Raw genomic sequence first — 23,358 nt, forward strand, 5'->3', positions numbered from 1 at the left:
CCTGATTACTTAAAATCATTTAAAATGGAAATGTAACGTTTTGGTGAGGACCTCCACATTTGAGCCTCTCAGCCAATAAAACAATGTTATTCCTTCAGGAATCACTCTCCCTGGCGCTATGGAAGGAATCAAGTTCTACGTGATGCCGAACCTATCCAAGCTGGGAGAATCAGAAGTGTGGATTGATGCTGTGACGCAGATATTCTTCTCCTATGGCCTTGGTTTGGGGACGCTGGTCGCCCTTGGAAGCTACAACAAATTCAACAACAATGTATACAAGTAAGTTCTTGCTGAAATCACTGATATTCATGCATTCCCGATTTCCCGGGGTCCGGGCGGATAAGCGGATTATCCGGGACACTCGAGTCATTGAAAAAATATTTTATAAAAACAAAAATATTTCACAATAGTACTTATAATGTCGAAACACGTGTTAAGGTCCAACTCATTTGTTGACTGCAGTGATAGAATAACAGTATCTCACTTATACTCGTATGTCAATATTCAACCCCGTTTTCAAATCAACATAACCAGGAACATTCGCAGGAAGATTGTGTCGGGCTGTAGTCCCGTGAGTTTCTCGGTCGGAACCCACTCTACCACAATTTGATACCTATTTCTAATAATGAGCCGCTTAGGCTCACAGAAATAGTATGAAATTGAAATATTTGTGTAAATAATAAAATCACAAATAAATATTTCTCTTTTTAAAAATAAAATAAATTCATTCCATATGATTAGTCTACAATCTATCATACAGTCTTCATGATTGGTCTACAATCTATCATTCAACCCATCATTAGGATTGGTCTAATAATAATAATAAAACCCTTATCTGCACCCCAATGGTGCATAGGGCACTGTGTCATATAAACGCAGTGTAATCTTGATCGTTTACACATGAAGGAAAGGTGATCAGCCCTCCGCTTCAGGTACCAGTCCATGGTAATATTGAATAAATATAACAGTGAAAAAATCACTTAAATTTAATTTACCCCCCTTGGGAATCGAACCCGGGACCTCCAGAACGGTAGTCGAGCGTGCTGACCATTACACTACGGAGGCGGACTGGAGGATTGGTCTACTATCTTTCAATCAAACCTATCCTGTTTCTGTTACTATCTACCATTCAAACCTAGCCTATTTACTCTACGATATGTCATTCAAACCCATCTTTATTATTGGTCTACGATCGATGATTCGAACCTTCGTTCATGATCAATACTCATTTTTTTATGTTCCAGGGATGCCTTGATAGTGTGTACAGTAAACTCCAGCACGAGCATGTTTGCTGGATTCGTCATTTTCTCCGTTGTTGGATTCATGGCACACGAGCAACAGAGACCAGTTGCAGAAGTAGCCGCGTCAGGTTTGTCAGCGGAAACGCTTTTTTTAAAAATGGGAATTGCATTTATTATTTACCTTGCTTATTATGTACAAGGTTTATAGATCATTAAGTGGATTTTTGTTTCTTCAAACATAAAAAATAGTTTTATTTTAATCTGCGTTGGGAGCAGGAAGGATAATCTAGTGTGGACCAATCAGGAACTTGTCAGCATTTGCTCATTGCTGGGAGGAAACCGCGTAAAATTCCTCAGAAGAAGCCGGACTGTTGACTGTCGTCAACATACCTTCCGTTCCACTAGAAGAGGGCTCGGCATTTTGTGTCCTAGCTTGGTTTATGGTAGCAATGTCCTTTACTATTTTTTATCATGTGTGATACCACCTCTCATGACAGTTCTTTGGCGAAAATGTAGTAAATCAATTTACAACTAATGCAAATATTGACGATTATCTTACAAATGGATGATTTAACTCTGACCAATGTCTTGATTCTTAAGTTCTTTGAACACGTTGCATATAGCATTGAGGATAGCCTGGAATGACTGGTAGCCTGGAGAGGAAGAGAGGGAGAGGAAGATCTCCACACGACGGTCCGATCAAGTTAAGACAGCAGCAGGCACCTCGGGGGTTAGAGCGCTACGTGCAGCGCAGTCAAGGGATAACTGGAGAAGAGTCATTGCTTTAACAAAAGTCACAACCCTCAGTGATGGAGAAGAATCTATTATTATTTATTATTTCATTGGTTTAGAATCGTCCTCTCCTTAACGGAAAATATGAGATTCTCCCTGTATTTCGAACGTACGTGTCGGTACCACGTAGTGGCCAATTATTTGAGGACACCTGGTCCTCAAATAATTTAGTTCGCACTGTGGCGAAACCATCAGTCCCACGTGTTTGTGTACATGTGCCAAATAAAGGTCCTTCGTGCTTTCAGTTTGTTTTTTTTAGTTTAGTTTCGTACTGTGGCAAAACCATTTTTGTTTTTTTTCTTCTTCATCTTTGATGAGATGTCAAAAAATAATATGAAAATAACTCCTGTAATTGGAGATGATCCAGATTTTGTGAACAAGTTTTTAATTAATGGTTTACTTAGTAAATACCACTATTTTTTAAAATCTACTGTGACACGTGTTTCGATGCATTCCGCATCATTTTCAAACACCGTATAAGTAAAACATTAATTAAAAATGCCGAAAAAGTGACTGCCGAATCAATTAATGAAATTTGTGAACAAGTATTTGGACACACTCAAAATGTTGTGAGAAGAATCTTACTAATCCATAGATTGAGAAATATAGAGCAGTAATTGAACAAATAGACTTATTGATTTTTTTGTCTCTTTTTCCAGGCCCTGGTTTGGCCTTCTTGGCCTATCCGTCGGCAGTTCTGCAGCTGCCGGGCTCGGCGCTCTGGTCCTGCTTGTTCTTCTTCATGCTGCTCCTCATCGGGTTGGACTCTCAGTTCTGCACCATGGAAGGCTTCGTGACTGCCATCGTTGACGAATGGCCGGGACTACTCAGGAAGAGGAAGGAGATCTTCATCGCCATCACCTGCTTCATTTCTTACATTGTTGGCTTGTCGTGCATATCACAGGTATGGGGACGTGGTCACCAGATATGGGAACGTGTGTTTGCACTAATTACGTGCATCCACGTCTCCATTAGTTGCATTTTTTTAATTACCTAACATCCAAGTGACTCTGAAATCTAGCTACGGCTTATGCAATACGTTTATTTACTCTTTATGTTTAAAGTTACTATAATTTCATGTAATTCGTGAGTGAAAATTCTAGGCAAAAACACTCGCGGAACCCATTAGTTGCTCCTCAGAAGCTGCGTTTTATTAATGGATGAAAATGTAATAAATAGACTTACTTGAATGTTTCACAAAATTAAGTTTACAAATAATTAAGATTACAAATTTTAATACTAGGTTTTTATATTCACATTTTTGTAATAAAATGTTAATATATTCATATTAACATTTTATAACAAACCAACTTACTAACTAACCGTCACGCCGCTTCATGCAAGGGTAGACAGAGAAAATAGAGCACTACTGGCCCATAGCATAGTTGGGTAGACACTGGCAAGAAACTGGCGTCGTGTGTTCGATTCCCGCTAATTGCAAATAAAAAATTATGGAATACTTATTTTCAATTGGTCTGGGTGTTTGTGATGTATTTTTCTCATTTACCTTCTCCGTCCTTACTATCCTACCTGCAGACCTACCTGCCTTATAAAAAAAAGTATTCAAATGAAAACATTTTGTTTTTGCAAACAATCTTTGCCTCTTCCACACTCATGCATCTCGTCATACATACTCGCTGATTATTCCGACTCCTGACCTGAATGGATAAATTAAACTTTGCTGGTGAGGATTTTTATAAGTGTATTCTTTATTGATATTGTATATCTTTATAGCATTCCTGTTAAAGACATTATCCATTTTTTTTTAAAACAATAAAAATTAAAATAATAATTAAATAAAAATACCGGGAACATGATTTTATTTTTAATACAACATTTTGATTTACTTATTTCTTGGTATCCTCTTCCCAGGGAGGAATGTACGTGTTCCAAATCCTGGACTCGTACGCCGTGTCTGGCTTCTGTCTGCTGTTCCTGATCTTCTTCGAGTGCATCTCCATCTCCTGGGCCTTCGGGGTGGGCCGCTTCTACGACGGGATCAAGGACATGATCGGTTACTACCCGATGGGATGGTGGAAATTCTGCTGGGTCATCGCAACACCATGTATCTGTTTTGTAAGTCAAAAAAACCTTTTGTTAATTTGTCTGTAGCCGCTCTAAACAGCGCCTCAGTGCTACAGTGGAACCACTCTAACAAGCTGTCAATCCTGGATATATATAGTATAGTGTGCCTTCTTCCTATGCTATACTTTCCACTTTGTCTTGTAATATAATGCTGTATAATTTTTTTTCTTCTTCTTAATTGTGTCACTCTTTGTTCAACGTTCACAATCGTCATGACAATTTCCACTTTCTCTGCATCCACTCTAAACAGTGCTACAGTGGAACCACTCTCTCATGTTGCCAAGTCAGGATATATGCCTTCTTCCTATGCACAGTTTACCTTCCACTTTGCCTCATAATATAATACTGTACTCTTATTGTGGCACTCCACACTGTTGGCAAGCATCATGGCAATATTCTGTAAACAGTGCCTCAGTGCTACAGTGGAACCACTCTCTCAAGTTGCCCAGCCAGGATATACGCCTTCTTCCTATGCACAGTTTACCTTCCACTTTCCCTTGTAATATAATACTGTTGTCTTCTTTTTGTGGCACTCCACGCTGAAGGTATCAACCTTCATAATCATCATGGCAATACTTTGTCTGCAGCCGCTCTAAACAGCGCCTCAGTGCTACAGTGGAACCACTCTCTCGAGTTGCCAAGCCAGGATATACGCCTTCTTCCTATGTTGCATTTACCTTCCACTTTTCCTTGTAATATAATACTGTATTTTTTCTTCATTGTGCCACTCCATGCTGAAGGTTGGCAATCATCATGGCAATTTTGAACAAACTAATGTTCCCATTTTTATTTATATGGATCCTAATATTATTAGACCAATTTTTTTAATATTTAACACTTTACTTACTTACTTATAACCCTTATCCGCACCCAATGGTGCATAGGGCACTGCATCGAATTGACGCAGTGTTATCTTGATCATTATTTACACGAAGGCAAGGTGATCACTCTTGCGCTTCAGGAACCAGTCCTGGGTAATATTAAATAAATATGACAGTGTAAAACCACTAATATTTATTTTCACACCCCCTGGGAATCGAACCCAGGACCTCCAGCACGATAGATAAACACGCTGACTATTACACCACGGAGGTGGACACTTTAGATAATTCATACATGTATTGTACAATCTGTTTTAATTACTGTTTTTTTTTAAATATGAAGTAAGTATTTTATTTATTGTTTCGGCATTAACTTTGTGGTAAGACATGTTACAATAATTAAAGAAAACACTTCGTTTTTTACCACTTGAGTTTTATTATAGACTACATGTTTCAGAAGTTAAACTTCCATCATTCAGGTCTGTATAATAACATTTATCAGTTATTATACAGACCTGAATGATGGAAGTTTAACTTCTGAAACATGTAGTCTATAATAAAACTCAAGTGGTAAAAAACGAAGTGTTTTCTTTAATTATGAAGTAAGTTTTTGAAATTTTATTGATAATTTAATTTGGTATGGGTTATAATTGAGTTCCTTAAGGAACCCCGCTTGAAATGATCCAACATGATTCTTCTCCTTCAGGGTGTGTTCATCTTCAACTTGGTCCAGTGGACTCCGGTGAAGTACCTGAACTACAGCTATCCATGGTGGTCTCACGTGTTCGGATGGTTCTCAGCGCTCTCCTCCATGCTCTGTATCCCTGGCTACATGATCTACCTGTGGTATGTGACGCCTGGAACGCGAGAGGAGGTAATATATTTTTAATTTCATTAATTGATTCGGCAGTCACTTTGTGGTAAAATCTATCCATTTAGAATTAATGTTCTACTTAGTAAATACCACTATTTCTTAAAATCTACTGTGACACGTCTTTTGATGCATTCCTCATTTGCATAATTTTCAAACACCGTATGTGAAGCCAATTCTAAATTTTAGAGTTGTGTCCTTGGGACATTGAAGGTTGAAGAGTGGGTAGGAGCTGTTTCATATTTTTGTTTATTTATTTAATTTCTATCATTTTTTATCACTGGGAACATAGACAATAGGGGGGAGGCTTTAGTCATTGTCATATTGGTTTATTACTATTTATATTTTTATGAATTTCTATTGTTTTAAAATGCTACAGTTTATGACTTTTCGTATAAATTATTTTTAGAATTTCTACATTATTGAGGTTTAATTTGTGATCATTATCTATCAAATGGTTAGCGAATACGGAAAAAAAATTATTTCTCAAATTCATGTTCCCTGATTCTTGTTTTGAATTTTCTGGAAGTCATACCAATGTACTAACTTCCACAGTCGCAGTTTAATTTATATATGCCACTGTTGTCTAATATACATATATCTCCATTATTACTTTGTGTTTTAAAATTTGTATTAATTTTTCTTGTGTAAAATGCTGGTTTTATACTATCAGGGAATATTTGGTTATTTTATGTGATGTTTATAAAATCACTTTTCAGCAAACCTTGTCAAAGTGTGTTTATTTATTTTTCACCATACACATAATTCTTCTTCTCCTGTGCATATCATGTCAGGTCCCCCTGACGTCGACTATCACTTGAGAGTAATTGTCCTTGTCTCGGGCAGCTCTAAACAGCACCTCGACAGTCCTGATCTCCGTCCAATCTCGTATATTCCGGAACCAGGAGATCTGCCTTCTGCCCACACCTCGTGGACCCTCCACTAGGTGCAATAGCTCGTACTTGTCTGCTCTCAGCACATGCCCCAGATAGGACACCTGACTTTGATGTCAGTCAGCAACTGTCTCCCTGCTCTTGCTCTTTGGAGCACTTTCACCTTGACTGTTTTTTGCTAAAATGATCCTTTTGTGTACAAAATCAACAATGTTTTACTCAAATATTGACCAATTCAACTCCAATATCCTCTAAGCACATGCCCCAAATACAACCTTTGATATCAGTCAGCAACTGTCTCCCTACTCTTGCTCTTTGGAACACATTCACGCTGTTGACCATATCGGTCCATGGAATGCGCAGCATTCTAAGATATAACCACTGTTCATGGTGATGATCTTGAGGGTCCATAATTACAAATCACATTTTGCAACAATGTGCCCTCAAAGCTTATCAAATGTGCCACAAAGTTTCATCAAAAAACTCTTTTCCAAAGAAAATAAGGAAGATTGTCCGCATCGAAGAGGACATTCCAACACTTCGGCTGAAGATGCAGGCGGATGCTCTGAAGAAGAAGAGCGTTGTGTAGACGGTGGCGCCCAAATCTGCACGAATAGTCCAACATCTTCAGAAAAATTGGTATGTTTTACTATATCATTGCAAACAACCCATTCGTCTACCTTTTTATACTAATATATTTTGTATGTACAGTGAAACCTCTATCTATCGTTTTTAAAGGGACCTATTGAAATAAACTATGAATGCGGGAAAACAATGAATGCGGGATAAGGAAATCAATACACAAGGAGATACGATCGAGTAAAGATACCATCCTCCCAATCTGCATAACCATTAGTAGGTGGAAATTTCAAGAATACAAGTTTTAGATGTTAATAAAAGTTTTTATTTAAAAAAAAACAAAGTTGAACAGAACCCAACGACCTTCAGACCTCTTCTGCTATATCCATCACACAAGCTTTCGATAGTCTGTATCCCACACATTGAAATATTGTCGTCGAATGTAACAACATTCAGAAAATTAAAAAAAAAAGTAAAAAACAGACAAATTATATCAAATATGTAGTATTATTTTTTGACATCTCATCAAATATGAAGAAGAATATGGAAGTCTGGGCATTTACGGGGCTGACGACCGTCATAGGCTGGTTTAAGTGATCACTTTACACACGTGTAACATTCACCAATTCTACCCATTATTGACAACCACACTACTCAAATTCTTGGAAGTTCTGTATATATGAACCAATTTAGAAACCTTGTTCTTGAATCACTAGAACTTCAATAGAGACATCTATTCGTGAGATTCTAAAGAAGCTTTTTACCAAGCAGAAACTCTTATATTAGTATGTGAGGTCCGAATCCTGGATTATAATCACACACATGAGAAACGCCAGAAAATACCATTTTCATTTTTTATTGTTTAAGCTTATAATTTGACCAGACAATTTATTTACAACATTTTAAGTGTGTCCAAATACTTGTTCACAAAATCTGGATTATCTCCAATTACAGGAGTTATTTTCATATTATTTTTTGACATCTCATCAAATATGAAGAAGAATATGGAAGTCTGGGCATTTACGGGGCAAATGCCCAGACTTCCAAATTCTTCTTCATATTTGATGAGATGTCAAAAAATAATATGAAAATAACTCCTGTAATTGGAGATAATCCAGATTTTGTGAACAAGTATTTGGACACACTCAAAATGTTTCAAATATATAGCATAATTCAAACAATGAATGCGGTGAAATGGTGGATAGAAACGATCGATGCGATCTATTTTTGTATGAAATGAATTCGGGGTAGAAGAAATAAACGACACATCCGGGAAAACGATTATTCGAGGAACGATAGGTAGAGGTTTCACTGTATCTATATTAAAAGCTTTGTTAACCTTGTGGTATTGTAATATATCACTCCTTATCATTCATCGTTCACCTTGTGTAAAACCACTTAAAAACACTACTTCATGACTATAGTTGCAGGTGCGGAATAAACATAACATCGCAGGTAGACTTAAGTGAAATTACTAGTATCTACAATTTTTGTTTTACGCTCGCATAACCGTATGTATTTTCATAAAACATTCCCTGTACGCGGCTGACATAACCGTTTGTGTTTTTACTTTACTTCAAGTTTCGAACCTCAGTTCAACTTGGAGGGATTTTTTCATGGTGTGGAACTTTGGATAAAATAATACGTCAATCCTTGGCCTTATGACATCTGTTGAAATATCTGACTAATAATTTGTAACATCACAAGGATAAATAAAAGAACAGATCCCTGATTTTTCTTGCGGTCGGTATTTACTCGGCGCCATAATCATGCCCTATATCTGTCTCACTCTCGCCGCTACGCATCGCCAGTGGGTAAGAGTGACACACGATGCGTGCTTTGATTTATTTATGTTACGATCTTATTTGTTTATATTACGATATATTTCAAGAATAATATGACACGAGTGTATTATAGAGTACCAAAAAGGCACAATGAATCCCATTGTACGTTTTTGTTTAGGAAAATAAATTGTTTCTTAACTAAATACATGATAAAAATAATCATTTAAAAAATGGCGAAATACCGCCACGCACGGGCGTCTGTTAGGAACAAAGTGAATGCGGTTAAAAGGTTAAGTGAAATTACTAGTTTCTACAATTTTTGTTTTACATTCATATAAAACAAAAATTATTATTATTATTATTATTTGAAAGAGAGAGAGATAGATAAAATAATACCAATTTTTATTTTACGAAAAAAAATAAAATTATGGAGTTGGCAAAAGAAGGATGAAAGTAGACTGAATGCAGTCGAGATGCGATCTCTCAGAAGAATGTGCGACAAAACGATGTACGATAGATGTTCGAATAGTGAAATAAGGAAGGAATGTAAAGCTGAGATAAGCATTATCGATAAAATTAAGAAAGGTGCGTTGAGATGGTTTTGGACATGTAGAACGAATGAGTGAGGAAAGAACGGTAAAACAAATTTATGAGGCGAATGTAATTGGGAAAAGGAGCAAAGGAAGACCGAGAAAAACATGGCACGATCAGGTATGCCAAATACTTTAAAGTGGTCAGGTTAGGAGTCGTAACAATCGGAGGGTATGTATGAGGAGATGCATGAACGTGGAAGAGGCGAAGAATGTTTGCAAAGACAGAGTGGTGTGGCGTTCTATTCTCTCTGCCTACCCTTGCGGAGAAGCGGCGTGATGGTTAGTTAGTTCGTTTTTTTTATTTTACGGAAATAGGAGACTGTAGCAATTACACTTTGACCTGATTACGGAGTGGTTATTCTGAATCCGGTAGTCGTGAAACAGTGTTTTTAAGTGGTTTTAGACAAAGTGGGCGATGAATGATAAGGAGAGTTTTATACTAATAATAATAACGGTAATGTTTGTTGAATTGTAAAGATAAATTGAATCATTCTTGTATGTATAAATTAAATTGTTCTCACATTCTGACATATCAACATAAATGAAGAAGAATATGGAAGTCTGGGTGTTTACAGGGCTCACGATCTGTCATAGGCTGGTTAATGATCACTTTACACACATCGCTCATTCCTTTCAAGAACGTCATAAATCAAAAAACTTGATTTTTCAGGAGAACGTTTTTAAAGTTTAAAAATATAATACAATGTATTAAAAATAAATATCAAGCCACTTACTGAACTTTTTACTGTGCAACAGATCTTTTTAGGTAAAACCCGAAGGTTTTTTCTCCATTTGAAAAATATTTAGTATATTTAAAGAAATAATTAATCAATACCTTTTTTTCAAAATGCAAAAATAACATTTTCTGCCCTGCAGCGGGTAAATACTAAGTTAAAAATATGCCTCTTTTGCTGGGATATAGTTCATTTTGTAGGCATTCCGAAAACATGCACAACTGAAAATTGACAATTTTTTATTTATGACGTTCTTGAAAGGAGTGAGCGACATGTAACATTCTCCATTCTACAATGATTAAAGAAAACACTTCGTTTTTTACCACTTGAGTTTTATTATAGACTACATGTTGCAGAAGTTAAACTTCCATCATTCAGGTCTGTATAATAACTGATTTTCCATTCTACACTTGATTGACAATCACACTATTCAAAATTTGTGAATACTCAACCAGTGTATAATTGTTTGTAAGCCATAGGGCTTTATAGAAATACCCAGACTTCCATATTCTTCTTCTTCGATCCCTTTATCATTGATGATAATGCTATGAATAAGCCAATTCTAGCGTTTTTTATGTTGACATTTTTTCTAGATCCGACTACCAGATCTCACCGGATGTAACATCAGTGTTCTAGGAAGATTGTGCAAGGAACTGTTACTATAGTGCGGTATCTAACATTTCTTTACCCGTTTTTTTTTTAATTAGTAAAAATTAAAATAATTTTATTTAGAGGAATCTCGTTTAGTTTTTAATAGGCTATGTTAAGTTGTCAAAAAATGACTACAAAATAGATATAGTTTTGATTCCTGTCTATTTGTTAGACACCCCATGGATTCCAGGTTGCCATTCGGGATCGCCAATTGTATCCCAGTACCAGAAAATGTTTGTCTCTTAGATGAATGTGAAGAGATTAAAAAAATGACAATTTTTACAAAATATCTAGACGAGGTATGGAGAAAATATGACAACCCTTATATATATGTGTTCAGTTTCTAATAATGCTATCTATTTGTGTATATCATATGCTCTGTATCATCCAAAAATACCCTATATGATCCAAAAATACTCTGTTTCATCCAAAAATATTATGTATCACCCAAAAATACTCAGTATCATCCAAAAATACTTAGTATCATCCAAAAAGCCACGATTTTGAAGAAAACAATCAATTTCCTATGTAGTTAAACAGTAGACAAGGCAAATGATATATAGAATTATTATCCACACCAAATGGTGCATAGGGCATTGCATTCTATCTACCTTGATGATCGCTAATTACATGAAGACAATCGTTTTAGATACAAGTCCAGGTAATATTTACTAAGTAAATACACTTTTTTTGTATTTTGGATGAAACAGGATAAAGAAATCTAATCCCACTTTAGTGGCTTCCTAGCATTTTAATGATTCTTCTATTTTTTGCATAATTAAAAAGAAAAGCTTTCATTATTTTATAAATATATCTTACTAAGTACGTTACAAAGTCGTTTAAAAAATATATCAACTCGAAAAATAATGATTGAGTATTTTCAAAAAAAAAATTCAGTTATATTTTTAGAAAAATGATATCTAGTGACCACCTACTTAAACACGTTTTTAATATACACCATATAATTATTTTTCAATGTAAAATTATGTCTTTTCTATAATATATATGAAAACAAGGCAATGACAATATTAATATATTAAATGATATGTTTAAAATGTAGTATTTTTTTTACATGTAACAAAGGTAAAGTAATACATAACATTTTAATTTCTTTCCACGATATAAACAGCCTCGAGAGAGATGTTTCGAAATATTTTAAATAATTTTATAAAACCTTGCATTTATATACTATTATAATCCAACAGTTTAAACCCTTTTGAATTATATTAAAAAAACAATTATACATATATCATGAGATTTGGTAGAAACATACAAGCAATTATCTTAAAACATGCTTTTATGTATTAATTTTAAATCAAACACAGATTTTTTGAGTCTACTAAGTTGTATTTTATTAACAAAAAACACATAAAAAATTATATTGTGACAATTGTTTCGCCTTGTTAGGGCATTATCAAACGAATGTGAAGATCAAATGGACTACGGTCCTTATGTAGCTATACAATTCTAAGTGACAGCCCTAACAAGGCGAAACAATTGTCACAATATAATTTTTTATGTGTTTTTTGTTAACAAAATACAACTTAGTAGACTCAAAAAATCTGTGTTTGATTTAAAATTAATACATAAATTAAAATGGAGTTCTACAAATTAAACGCCAAGTCAATAAATAAAAAAATTAAAACATGCTTTTAAATTTATAACACATATTACCACATAATCAAAAAATAAACAAACAATTTATGGTGATTGATGAAAAACTTCGGTTATGTGCGTTTATAAGATAATTTATAATATTAATTTTAATAAGCGTTCATTTAATTATACTTATATATGTATAACATATATATAGTTGTTAATTTAATATATTTTTAAGTTTTACTTAGTTTATCATACATTTTAAAATAGATTAAGTTAATTATAAGAACTGAACGCCACATATGGTATTGCATAAATAGTTTGACACACATAAGGTATGTACAATAACCCGAATATTTGTGTAAAATTATATGAAAATGGATCAATTTTTTATAGATTAGGGTGACTTAATAAACACTGAAAACAGCTTAAATCATACAGAGTAAAAAAACATGTATTTACATATTTACGGTAAATTTAAACAATTTGTATTTTTGAAACCGGGGTAATTGTATAACTTTTTTGATAAATGTGGAACAATTAATTCAATGGGATCAAAAAAAAATTCCAAATATAAAATAACATAGAAAATAGAGTACCTACATAATCCATTAACATTGTCATATAAAAATAGTTACCCAGGATAAAATATAAATTTGTTGTATCATTTTATTTCAAACAAGGGAAAAAGGGGATAAATGAAAAATAATTTACCATAGTAAATTATTTTTCATTTATCCCCTGGGAATTGAGCCCGGGACCTCCAGCATGGTAGTTTAATGCGGTAACCACTATACTGTAGAGGTGAACAACTGATAACTCAACTCTTCTCTTCTCCGTCCTATTCCTCATTGCTGAGGGTTGTGACCCTTGCAGAAGCAATGACTCTTCTCCAGTTATCCCTTGACTGTGCTGCACGTAGCGCTCCAACCACTGAGGTGCCTGCTGCTGCCTTAATTTGATCGGTCCATCGTGTGGGGGATCTTCCTCTCCCTCTCTTTCCCTCCAGGCTACCGGTCACAACTAGTCGTTCCAGGCTATCCTAACTATAACTCAACACACTCCAATATTTTTCATTCAAGTCATGTTTTATATCACAGTTTAATACCAAAATATTTTTGAAGACCTTACGACAACCGGTAATTGACCGATATACCAATGTTAATTTATACTTTATTACTGATTTATTGATCATCTTGTATACCCTCATAAAAATTGCTTGTATTAATATAATACCAGGGATTTAACTTCGTAGCCTTAGTTCAAATGGACTACCCAAGCTAACTTTTGTTTTAATATTTATATTCCTTTGTTTTAATATTTATATATTTATTATATTTTATCCTGGGATACCAAAACAAATCATCTTGTCATCAAAATATATATAATACTAATATTCTAATTGATACAAAAATTAATAGCTAATTATGCAATATTCAATAGGCTTTGTTAATTGTTAAAAAATCTTTGGTTCATGGTTTTAAAATGTTTCTAAAATCGGTTTTAAAAACTGACGAAACCTAGATGTATATTAATAACTATAATTTATGTGATTATTTTAATATTACTTGCTTATATTTTTTGTAAATATAATGCATTACATGTGTAAAATATATTCATTTGCTGTTATTTAAGTAAATTTATGTCTAATCATTTATTTTTAATGTATTTTTAAGTATTTACTTACGAAAAGTTGGTGCGTCAAAATTGCGCCCATAGCTTATTTCGAATTTTGAACAGCGATCGAGAAAAAAGATGGCGGCGTCGAAATGTCATTCTGACGTTTGTCGCTTCGGCGTTTAAGGTAGAAGAAAAACGGAGAGAATTGTTGAAAATAACGTTCTGTAAGTGTGTGAAGTGTTAGAAACGTAATTAATAAAATATCTTTTGATGTGTAGGTAAAAAATAGATCGTTAAAACGATTATTTGTTCGTGAAAAGATGGATATGAATTAAGAGTTGGTGATTCGAGTATGTCTTCCATTTTCTTTAGATTTTTCCTAATAATATAAACCATTGTATTAAATGTGTAGAAATATATATGTTGAACATGTATCCTATACGCTAAGTGTAAAATCGTGCTTCCAAATATTTATATATATATATTAAAAAATTAAACTATAAAATATTAGTGGTTAGTTTTCAATGTATGTGAATTTAATTCCCAAAATATATACAAAATTCGTTCCAAGTTGCGTTCTCAATTAATTTAATATAATTTTTATTTATTATTAAGTCAATAATCGAACCCACATAACCTTAGTGCTTTCGTTTTTTCATAGATGGCAGTCAAATGCTTTAAATTTGTTTTTACAAAGATTTTTTGATCGTGTGGGATTATTTGCAATGTTTAAAAGCTGTTTTATGAATATTTGTCTCCGAGTATGGAAACAGATTTAAAGGAATTGTATATTATGGGAATAGTTTAGATATTTTGTCAGTTTAAAATGTTATCGATGTTTTTAATAAATCTTAATGTTCAATGTTTTAAAACAATATGGCCAAAGTGCCAATAATAATTAAATTTAACCCTAGATAACTAAACATTCGTCCAGGCGACGACGCCCTTCTGGGTGCAAGTCAAGTGCACTTACTTCCCTGCGCCCCGCACCCGCCAGGCTTTGTTTACGGAATACTGATTTATTGTTAAATGTCTCTTACATTCATTCCTAATAAACCAAACTTAAGTGTTACAATAATTAAAGAAAACACTTCGTTTTTTACCACTTGAGTTTTATTATAGACTACATGTTTCAGAAGCTAAACTTCCATCATTCAGGTCTGTATAATAACATACATGTCTGTTATTATACAGACCTGAATGATGGAAGTTTAGCTTCTGAAACATGTAGTCTATAATAAAACTCAAGTGGTAAAAAACGAAGTGTTTTCTTTAATTATTGTAACATGTCTTACCACAAAGTTAATGCCGAAACAATAAATAAAAAATTTAAGTGTCATGTAACCAGTTACTACTTTTGATAGTTTTCACGTTTTTATTTGCGTAGTCCGCCTGACGAATGTTTAGCTACTATGTATCAACAAATATAATTTAGTTATCTAGGGCTAATAATATATTGCGTGTTAGGAAATACTTAATTTATAAAATATATTGTCTAGATGTGTCAGAATGTAGTCATTTATGAATATTGTTAAAAAACATTCTGTGTATTTTTGACAGTTGAAAATTCATTAGTTTCAATGAGTAGTTATTATACCGTTTGGGCGTTTGTGCACTGCACGGAATTTCACCGTCCGGCACCTCAGTTAGCGTGATAAAACTATGATTACCTTGGATTGGCTTGTTCTTTTGTCCATCTTTCTTCGGATCGGTGCGTGAACACGTTGCGCGTAAATTCGATCACACTAAACTATCGTAGTCACTGGAAAAATTGGACTGCCGGATGGTAAAATTCTGTGTAGTGCACAAGCGGCTTTTCTCTTCAAATTTGTCAGATTTTCATGTGACCTTCCGTAATTTATTTGCGATTAAATTTTACGAAACAAATGCATGACTTACATTTAATAAGAATTATAAACAAATAACCACAATACTATAGATACATCTGTTGAAAATATTAGTGAAAATTGTTTTTTAGAAAATTAATATGTTACATTTATAAGATCTCAGTCTGTTTCAATATATCATAGTCATACAGGAGAAAGTGACCAAGTGCATTTTTTACAAAAACTTAATCATTGACTATTTGATATTTTACTAGCTTAATTTTGCCCTGAAAAAAATCCCAATTGATTTTAAACTTGGAAGTATAATATATTGACTTGTTAAAAATGACTAACTGAATTGGCGTTTATTTTCTTGCCAAGCAAAAGTAACTTAAATGGCCCTCCTGAACATTCTACATTTTGGTAGTTGGTCACTTTCTCCTGTACGACTATGATATAAGCCCAAAAAAATAGCCTTATTTTTAGATTCCTCAATGACAATTCAATTTTTAAATTAGGTTGAGAAAAATATTGAATAAGTATCCAAGTTAGAGTGGAACCTCTTATAGCGATCATAATTCGTTCCAGAATCATACTTGTTAAGAGAAACATTTTTTATTTTGACTGGCGCTGAAGTCCCGGCTCACGAGTGAATGTCGTGAAAAGAGGACTTGTCTATTCTCTGTAATAAAATAAAATTTTTCTAAATAAAATTATTCTAAAATATTCTCTGTAATAAAACTATGTAGTTTTTTCTACGTGAATTTTATTTGACCAGCAACCGGGTTTCGTCGTAACTGACATCATCTGACTGGTATGCTTTCTACTTTCTCTTTAACTCATGCAAAATGTCACTTGTTGTTTCCGGGAGTATGGACGTAAATGAACGTCGGTGCGAATTTTCCTCAAAGGAGTATCGACGTTAATGAACGTCATAGTCTATTTCGCTCACTCCTTTCAAGAACGTCATAAATCAATAAACTTGATTTCTCAGTAGAACGTTTTAAAAGTTTGAAAATAAAATACAATGTAATAAAAATAAATATCAAGCCACTTACTGAACTTTAAACTGTGCAACAGATCTTTTTAGGTAAAACCTGAAGGTTTTTTCTCTAATTGAAAAATATTTAGTATATTTAAAAAAAAACAGTTAAACAATACCTTTTCTTAAAATGAAAAAACAACACTTTCTGCCCTGTAGGGGGTAAATATTAAATTAAAAATATGCAACTTTTGCTGGGATATAGTACATTTTCTGGGCATTCCGAAAACATGCACAACTGAAAATTGACGATTTTTGATTTATGACGTTCTTGAAAGAAGTGGGAGATTTGTCAATTGGTATGATGTAATTTGTATAGCAATGACATCTGTGGATATTTGTTTTTAACTTTGTCATAAAATATAACCTAGAGATGATCTTTATTTTTTATTTAAATTATTTTTAAATAATTTCTATCTTCATAATACAAAGATTTTATTTGAAAAATACATATTTAATATTTAAAAAAACCCACTCCACAGAGAAAGTCGGACATCAATTGTTGTACTCCTGGAAAGGTTAAAGGAGCACTATTTTTTTCTCGCTATGCGAATTACTCGTTATAAGAGGTTCCACTGTATATCAAAAGTAAATTTAAAAAGTTGACTTAGTTTATTATACGTAAAATTTGATGTTTGTCTGCCGATTCTGTATCGAATTTCTCGTATCATAGTTCTAAAACCATACCAAATCATCCAATTTGGTAGCAGGTTTAAATCGTGTGGCTGAATGCCGATATTTGTGGCTAGGTATTAGAATCGTTCTAGGTACTAAAAAAAAAAAAAAAAAGGTTTATTCTCGTAAGGATCAGCCACCAGAGGCCTGAGGGGCCGACCAATCATACCCAAAGGGCCAATCAATCATTACGCACTGTCAATAAAACTTATAACTCCATTTTTTTCATACTTAATTGTCTTTTGAATGTCTGACAGTATCTCAATATCAAATCGGCCAAAATTACTGTTTTTAAACTAATTAAGTATCACGCTGCTTCCCACAGGGGTAGGCAGAGAGAATAGAACCCCGACCACTCTTTCTTTGAAAAAATTCTTTGCCTCTTCTACATTCATGCATCTCTTCATACTCGCCGATTATTTCGACTCCTGACCCGGACGCTTTCAAGTATTTGACATACTTGATTGTGCCAAGTTTTCCTCGGTCTTCCTCTGCTTCTTTTTCCAACTACGTTTGCCTCATAAATTTGTTTAACCGTCCTTGCCTCACTCATACGTTCTACATGTCCAAACCATCTCAACACACCTTTCTTAATTTTATCAAAAATGCTCATCTCAGCCTTGCATTCTTTTCTTATTTCGATTAAAAACAGAGTAAACATTCTTGGATTTTGATGATTCTCCGAGTAAATTATTTAAATCTCTACCATATTATTATTTATTTAGTCGTTTTTTTATGATAAGTCGTTTTTTTAAAGATTAATTCACTCACCGAGTATTATTTTTAAGTCATGGAGCATTATAAAATACAAATCATTTTAGGGTGAAGTTATAACTTTGATATATGTGTAAATAAATCGATATATCATTTATCTTAAGTTATCACATCATCACTCGCTGTTTAGATCGTCAATTAATATACTAAAAATAAAAAAATTAAATAGTCATTTTTCTTATTATTAACTAAATATTATTTAAATTTTAAGGATTTTCTTAGATGTTGTTTTTTAAACATTTTCCTTTCAATTATCCCTACCTTTGAAAATTATAAATTATGTAATTTTTAGATATTTGAAAAAAGTAAAGGAATTTCTCATAACGAGAATAATTCCAGTTCAGAATTTTACACGTTAAGCGAGAGCAACTTTTTAACATTTTTGTTCGTTGTGAGAGGTTCCACTGTATTTATTATGTTATTCAAATCAAAATTAATAAATTTCCTATCTGTGATATCGCTCACTCCTTTCTAAAACGTCATAAATCAAAAAACTTGATTTTTCAGGAGAACGTTTTTAAAGTTTAAAAATATAATACAATGTATTAAAAATATATATCAAGCTACTTATTGAACTTTTTACTGTGCAACAGATCTTTTTAGATAAAACCTGAATGTTTTTTCTCCATTTGAAAAATATGTAGTATATTTTAAAAAATAATCAAACAATACCTTTTCTTCAAAATGCAAAAGCAACAATTTCTGCACTGTAGCGGGTAAATATTGAGTTAAAAATATGCCTCTTTTGCTGGGATGTAGTACATTTACTGGGCATTCCGAAAACATGCTCAACTGAAAATTGACAATTTTTGATTTATGACGTTCTTGAAAGGAGTGAGCGATATGTATTATATTACGCTACGTTCTTCTATCTTTTAATTTATTATTTATAACATACAAGTATTGCTAAATACTTATTTCCGCTCAAACAAATTATTGTTTTTACTGACACTCATTATTGTATTAGCTCAAGAAAATAGTATATAATTGTATTTATCAGAAAAAGACCTATAATTATGTATGTATATACCCATACTTTTTTCTGCTCAAACAATGTAATGTATGTATACACCCATACTTATTTCTGCTCAATCAAATTAATTTATGTATACACCCATACTGGTTCTGCTCAATCAAATTAATTTATGTATACACCCATACTTATATCTGCTCAATCAAATTAATTTATGTATACACCTATACTTATTTCTGCTCAATCAAATTTATATATGCATACACCCATACTTATTTCTGCTCAATCTAATTAATTGATGCATGTAAACACACATACTTATTTCTGCTCAATCAAATTTATATATTTATACACCCATACTTATTTCTATTCAAACAAATTATTGTAGATACAAGATGTAAACACATACTTATTTTACAGATGTAAACACATACATTATAAAATAGCATATTTCCGCTCAAACAAATTATCGCTCTGTACACCTATACTTATTTGTGTTCTAACAAATTGACATTAACTTTCTGACAATACGGATCGATGACCGGTTTGATAATGCCAAAGTCATTAGAAATTAAATTCCAAAGTCATATTATACTACAAAGTTAAATCGTCGACTTCCGTATGGAATCGTAGCCTACTTTTTTTTACAGGAAATACTTCAATGTATAATTCTAAAAATTGCTTTTTTCACAGTCTTTTATTAGTCATTTCCCATAGTATGTATTCATATTAATGTTTGACAGTTTTATATTACTTTAAGTTTACAAACAGTGGAACCTCTCATAATGAACATAATTCGTTCCAGAATCTTATTCATAAAGGTGGAGACTGACCGGAGCATTTCGTCGTAACGTAACATGTTACGATGCGAGCATTCAGGCAGTCAGTACAGCTAGCCGAGAGTTTCGGATGCTCGCTGATGCTCGCCGCAAGCGATGTTACGACGTTATGTTATGACGAAATTCTCCGGTCAGCCTCCACCTTTAAGCGAAAACTTTTTGTTTTAACTGGCGCACAAGCGAATGTCGTGAAAAAAGGACTTGCCCTTTCGCTGTAATTCGTTATTCAATTATTCAATTCAATTCAATTTATGTATTTATAATTAACATACTCATTACAAACTAAAATTTAAAGCGTATACATTAACAAAAATTTAAAATAAGCAAGAATACTATTGCTACCTCACCTGTGAGGAGGGGACGACAACGAAGGCGATACTGGAATGATCATGTAAACAGAATGTCAGATGACAGACTTCCACGTATCGCCCTTCAAGGTAATCCCGAAGTACGAAGACCCCCAGGCAGACCTCCAAAAAGGTGGAAAGACAGCTGGGAGTCGACGTCCCAAGAGCTACAAGCGGAGGCACAAACAGATCCTTAGGATCTAGAAAAAGAAGAAGGAGAAGAAGACTATTACTAAAGGTGTAGAAGAATCCCGCTTCATTCAGACACATGGAACAGATGAATATCCGGCGTGATTTTGTTCAGCATAGCGGTAGCTCTTCCTACAGGCATAACCATCGGCAGGTTGGTCCTGTGTATAGGAATCTGAAACAATCTATGCCGACGCTTTCTTAGGTAACTATCGGGAACATACAGACCCAATGCTCCGGATAATTTCAGGATTATCGATCATACCGCGCAACAATCGATAAAAATGCATGATCAAATACACATTCCTATTATGCTAAATATAACTTTTAAGGTAACAATTTTTAACAATTTTTTTATCGTTATGCGAATTACTTATATTATGAGAGGTTCCACACTGTATAGCTTTTAAAAATACTGAAATCTAGATGGCATATTTTTTCAATGCCTATAAAATGACTTCTCTCAATGTCTTCCAATAATGTAAGCTATAATATTTATTTTTAATGAACACTATTTGTTATTTTACCATGTGAACTGATTGATTTACCTTATATGGAATGTGAACCAAAATCTATCAAAAAACTATACATCATATTTAAAATCCATTAAAATATCCATATCACATGTAATCTTTAAAAAAAACTGTAGTAGTGTCTATGTATTTTTTTAGTTAATTAAACAATATATTAATCAGATTTTTGTTTTATTGTATGTATGTATGCATTTCGAACCCGGGACCTCCAGAACGGTAGCCGAGCGTGCTGACCATTACACTACGAGGCGGATTTTTCACTGTCATATTTATTCAATATTACCCTGGACTGGTACCTGAAGCGGAGGGCTGATCACCTTTCCTTCATGTGTAAACGATCAAGATAACACTGCGTTAATATGACGCACCCAATGGTGCCCTATGCACCATTGGGTGCGGATAAGGGTTTTATTTTATTATAATGATAATATTTGTAATAATAATAATAATAAAAATAAATATTTCTCTTTTCAAATAAAATCAAAAATATATGAAATAAAACACAGAAGAATTGGAAAAATTGTTTATTCCCTTTCATTTCTCATAAATTGTTGACATTTTGATTTTGAATATCAGTAAAAAATAACAGACACAATATATCTCCCTTAAGCTTTATATAATCCTAGTATAAAAAATATTCCTTAAAATCTAGTAATCTCATCGGCTAATAATAAACTTATTAAACTAAGTTTAAACTAAGACTTAAAATAATTGGACGAGAAATTAATTAAATTAAATTATGTAAGTATCGGGAGAACATGAATTACAAAGAGGTAATTATTTAATTTAATTTTAAAGAATCTCTTTACTGGTGGAGTCTATTTTTGATTTATTTTTAATATTTGTACTACATAAATAACGAGGCTAAGTTTTTATTTTATTTGAGGTGAAAATTTTTGGAAAAAGTATCGGGATAGCATGAAATATGAGGAGATAATGTTTTTAATATTTATATTAAAATATTGCCTTTTTATTTCATTTTAGCATTTGTATTAGGAGTACATAAATGAGAAGGTTACGTAATTCAATATAAATTTTAATTTTGTTTTTTATTTATTTAAATGATTATGAAAAAATATATGGCAAAGGCATCACAGGAACACATAAAATGACAGGAGGTATTAGTTTTTTAAACCTTAAAATATTGCCTTTATTGGCATTATTTCGCTGAAAAGTGGTTTTTGTTTCTATTTATTTAAACAATTGTAGAACAAAGGCATCAAGAACACATAAGATAACACATAGATAAGATATATTAATTCATTACTTAAATTGAAAAAAAATTGCTTTTATTTTTTTTTCAGTATTATTTCATTCAGAAGTTTTTGTTTTTATTAATTTAAACCATTGAGTGAAAAATATATGGCTAAAGTACCAGGAACTCATTAAATAACAGGAGGTATTTTTTATGAAATGCCTCTATTTAGTGGAGTTAATTTTATAATTTAATTTTCATTATTTGTATCAGGAACGCTTGAACAAGAATATTAATTTTATCATTAAAAATTGGCCTTGCTTTAGTCTGATATTGCTCACTCCTTTTAACGTCATAAATCAAAAAACTTGATTTTTCAGGAGATCGTTTTTAAAGTTTCAAAATATAATAAAATATTTAAAAAATAAATATCAAGCCACTTATTGAACTTTTTACTGTGCAACAGATCTTTTTAGGTAAAACCTGAATGTTTTTTCTCCATTTGAAAAATATTTAGTATATTTAAAAAAATAATTAAACAATACCTTTTCTTCAAAATGCAAAAACAACACTTTTTGCCCTGTAGCGGGTAAATAATAATAATAATAATAAAACCCTTATCCGCACCCCAATGGTGCATACGGCACTGCTTCATATGAACACAGTGTTATCTTGGTCGTTTACACACGAAGGAAAGGTGAT

At 32.9% G+C, this 23,358-nt stretch overlaps 2 protein-coding genes across 4 annotated transcripts in view; both read left to right on the top strand.

Annotated features, from left to right (window-relative positions):
* The window catches only part of Gat (sodium- and chloride-dependent GABA transporter), a 35,740-nt gene extending 24,242 nt beyond the window's left edge, over positions 1-11,498 (top strand). For all 3 annotated transcript variants that reach the window (XM_088273975.1, XM_088273965.1, XM_088273985.1), the window contains exons 7-13: positions 99-279; positions 1,245-1,369; positions 2,693-2,937; positions 3,906-4,109; positions 5,646-5,813; positions 7,200-7,342; positions 10,987-11,498. In XM_088273975.1, coding sequence (XP_088130101.1) covers positions 99-279; positions 1,245-1,369; positions 2,693-2,937; positions 3,906-4,109; positions 5,646-5,813; positions 7,200-7,292 — 1,016 coding nt within the window. In that variant the 3' untranslated portion in view covers positions 7,293-7,342; positions 10,987-11,498. The remainder of the gene's footprint in view (positions 1-98; positions 280-1,244; positions 1,370-2,692; positions 2,938-3,905; positions 4,110-5,645; positions 5,814-7,199; positions 7,343-10,986) is intronic.
* Positions 1-23,358, top strand: part of LOC148312752 (uncharacterized) — a 518,102-nt gene that overhangs the window by 87,843 nt on the left and 406,901 nt on the right. The window lies entirely within an intron of this gene.

The sequence above is a fragment of the Brachycentrus maculatus genome, unplaced genomic scaffold, assembly GCF_059751285.1.
Source record: "Brachycentrus maculatus isolate JH-2025_06_01 unplaced genomic scaffold, ASM5975128v1 h1tg000033l, whole genome shotgun sequence".
NCBI lineage: Eukaryota > Metazoa > Arthropoda > Insecta > Trichoptera > Brachycentridae > Brachycentrus > Brachycentrus maculatus.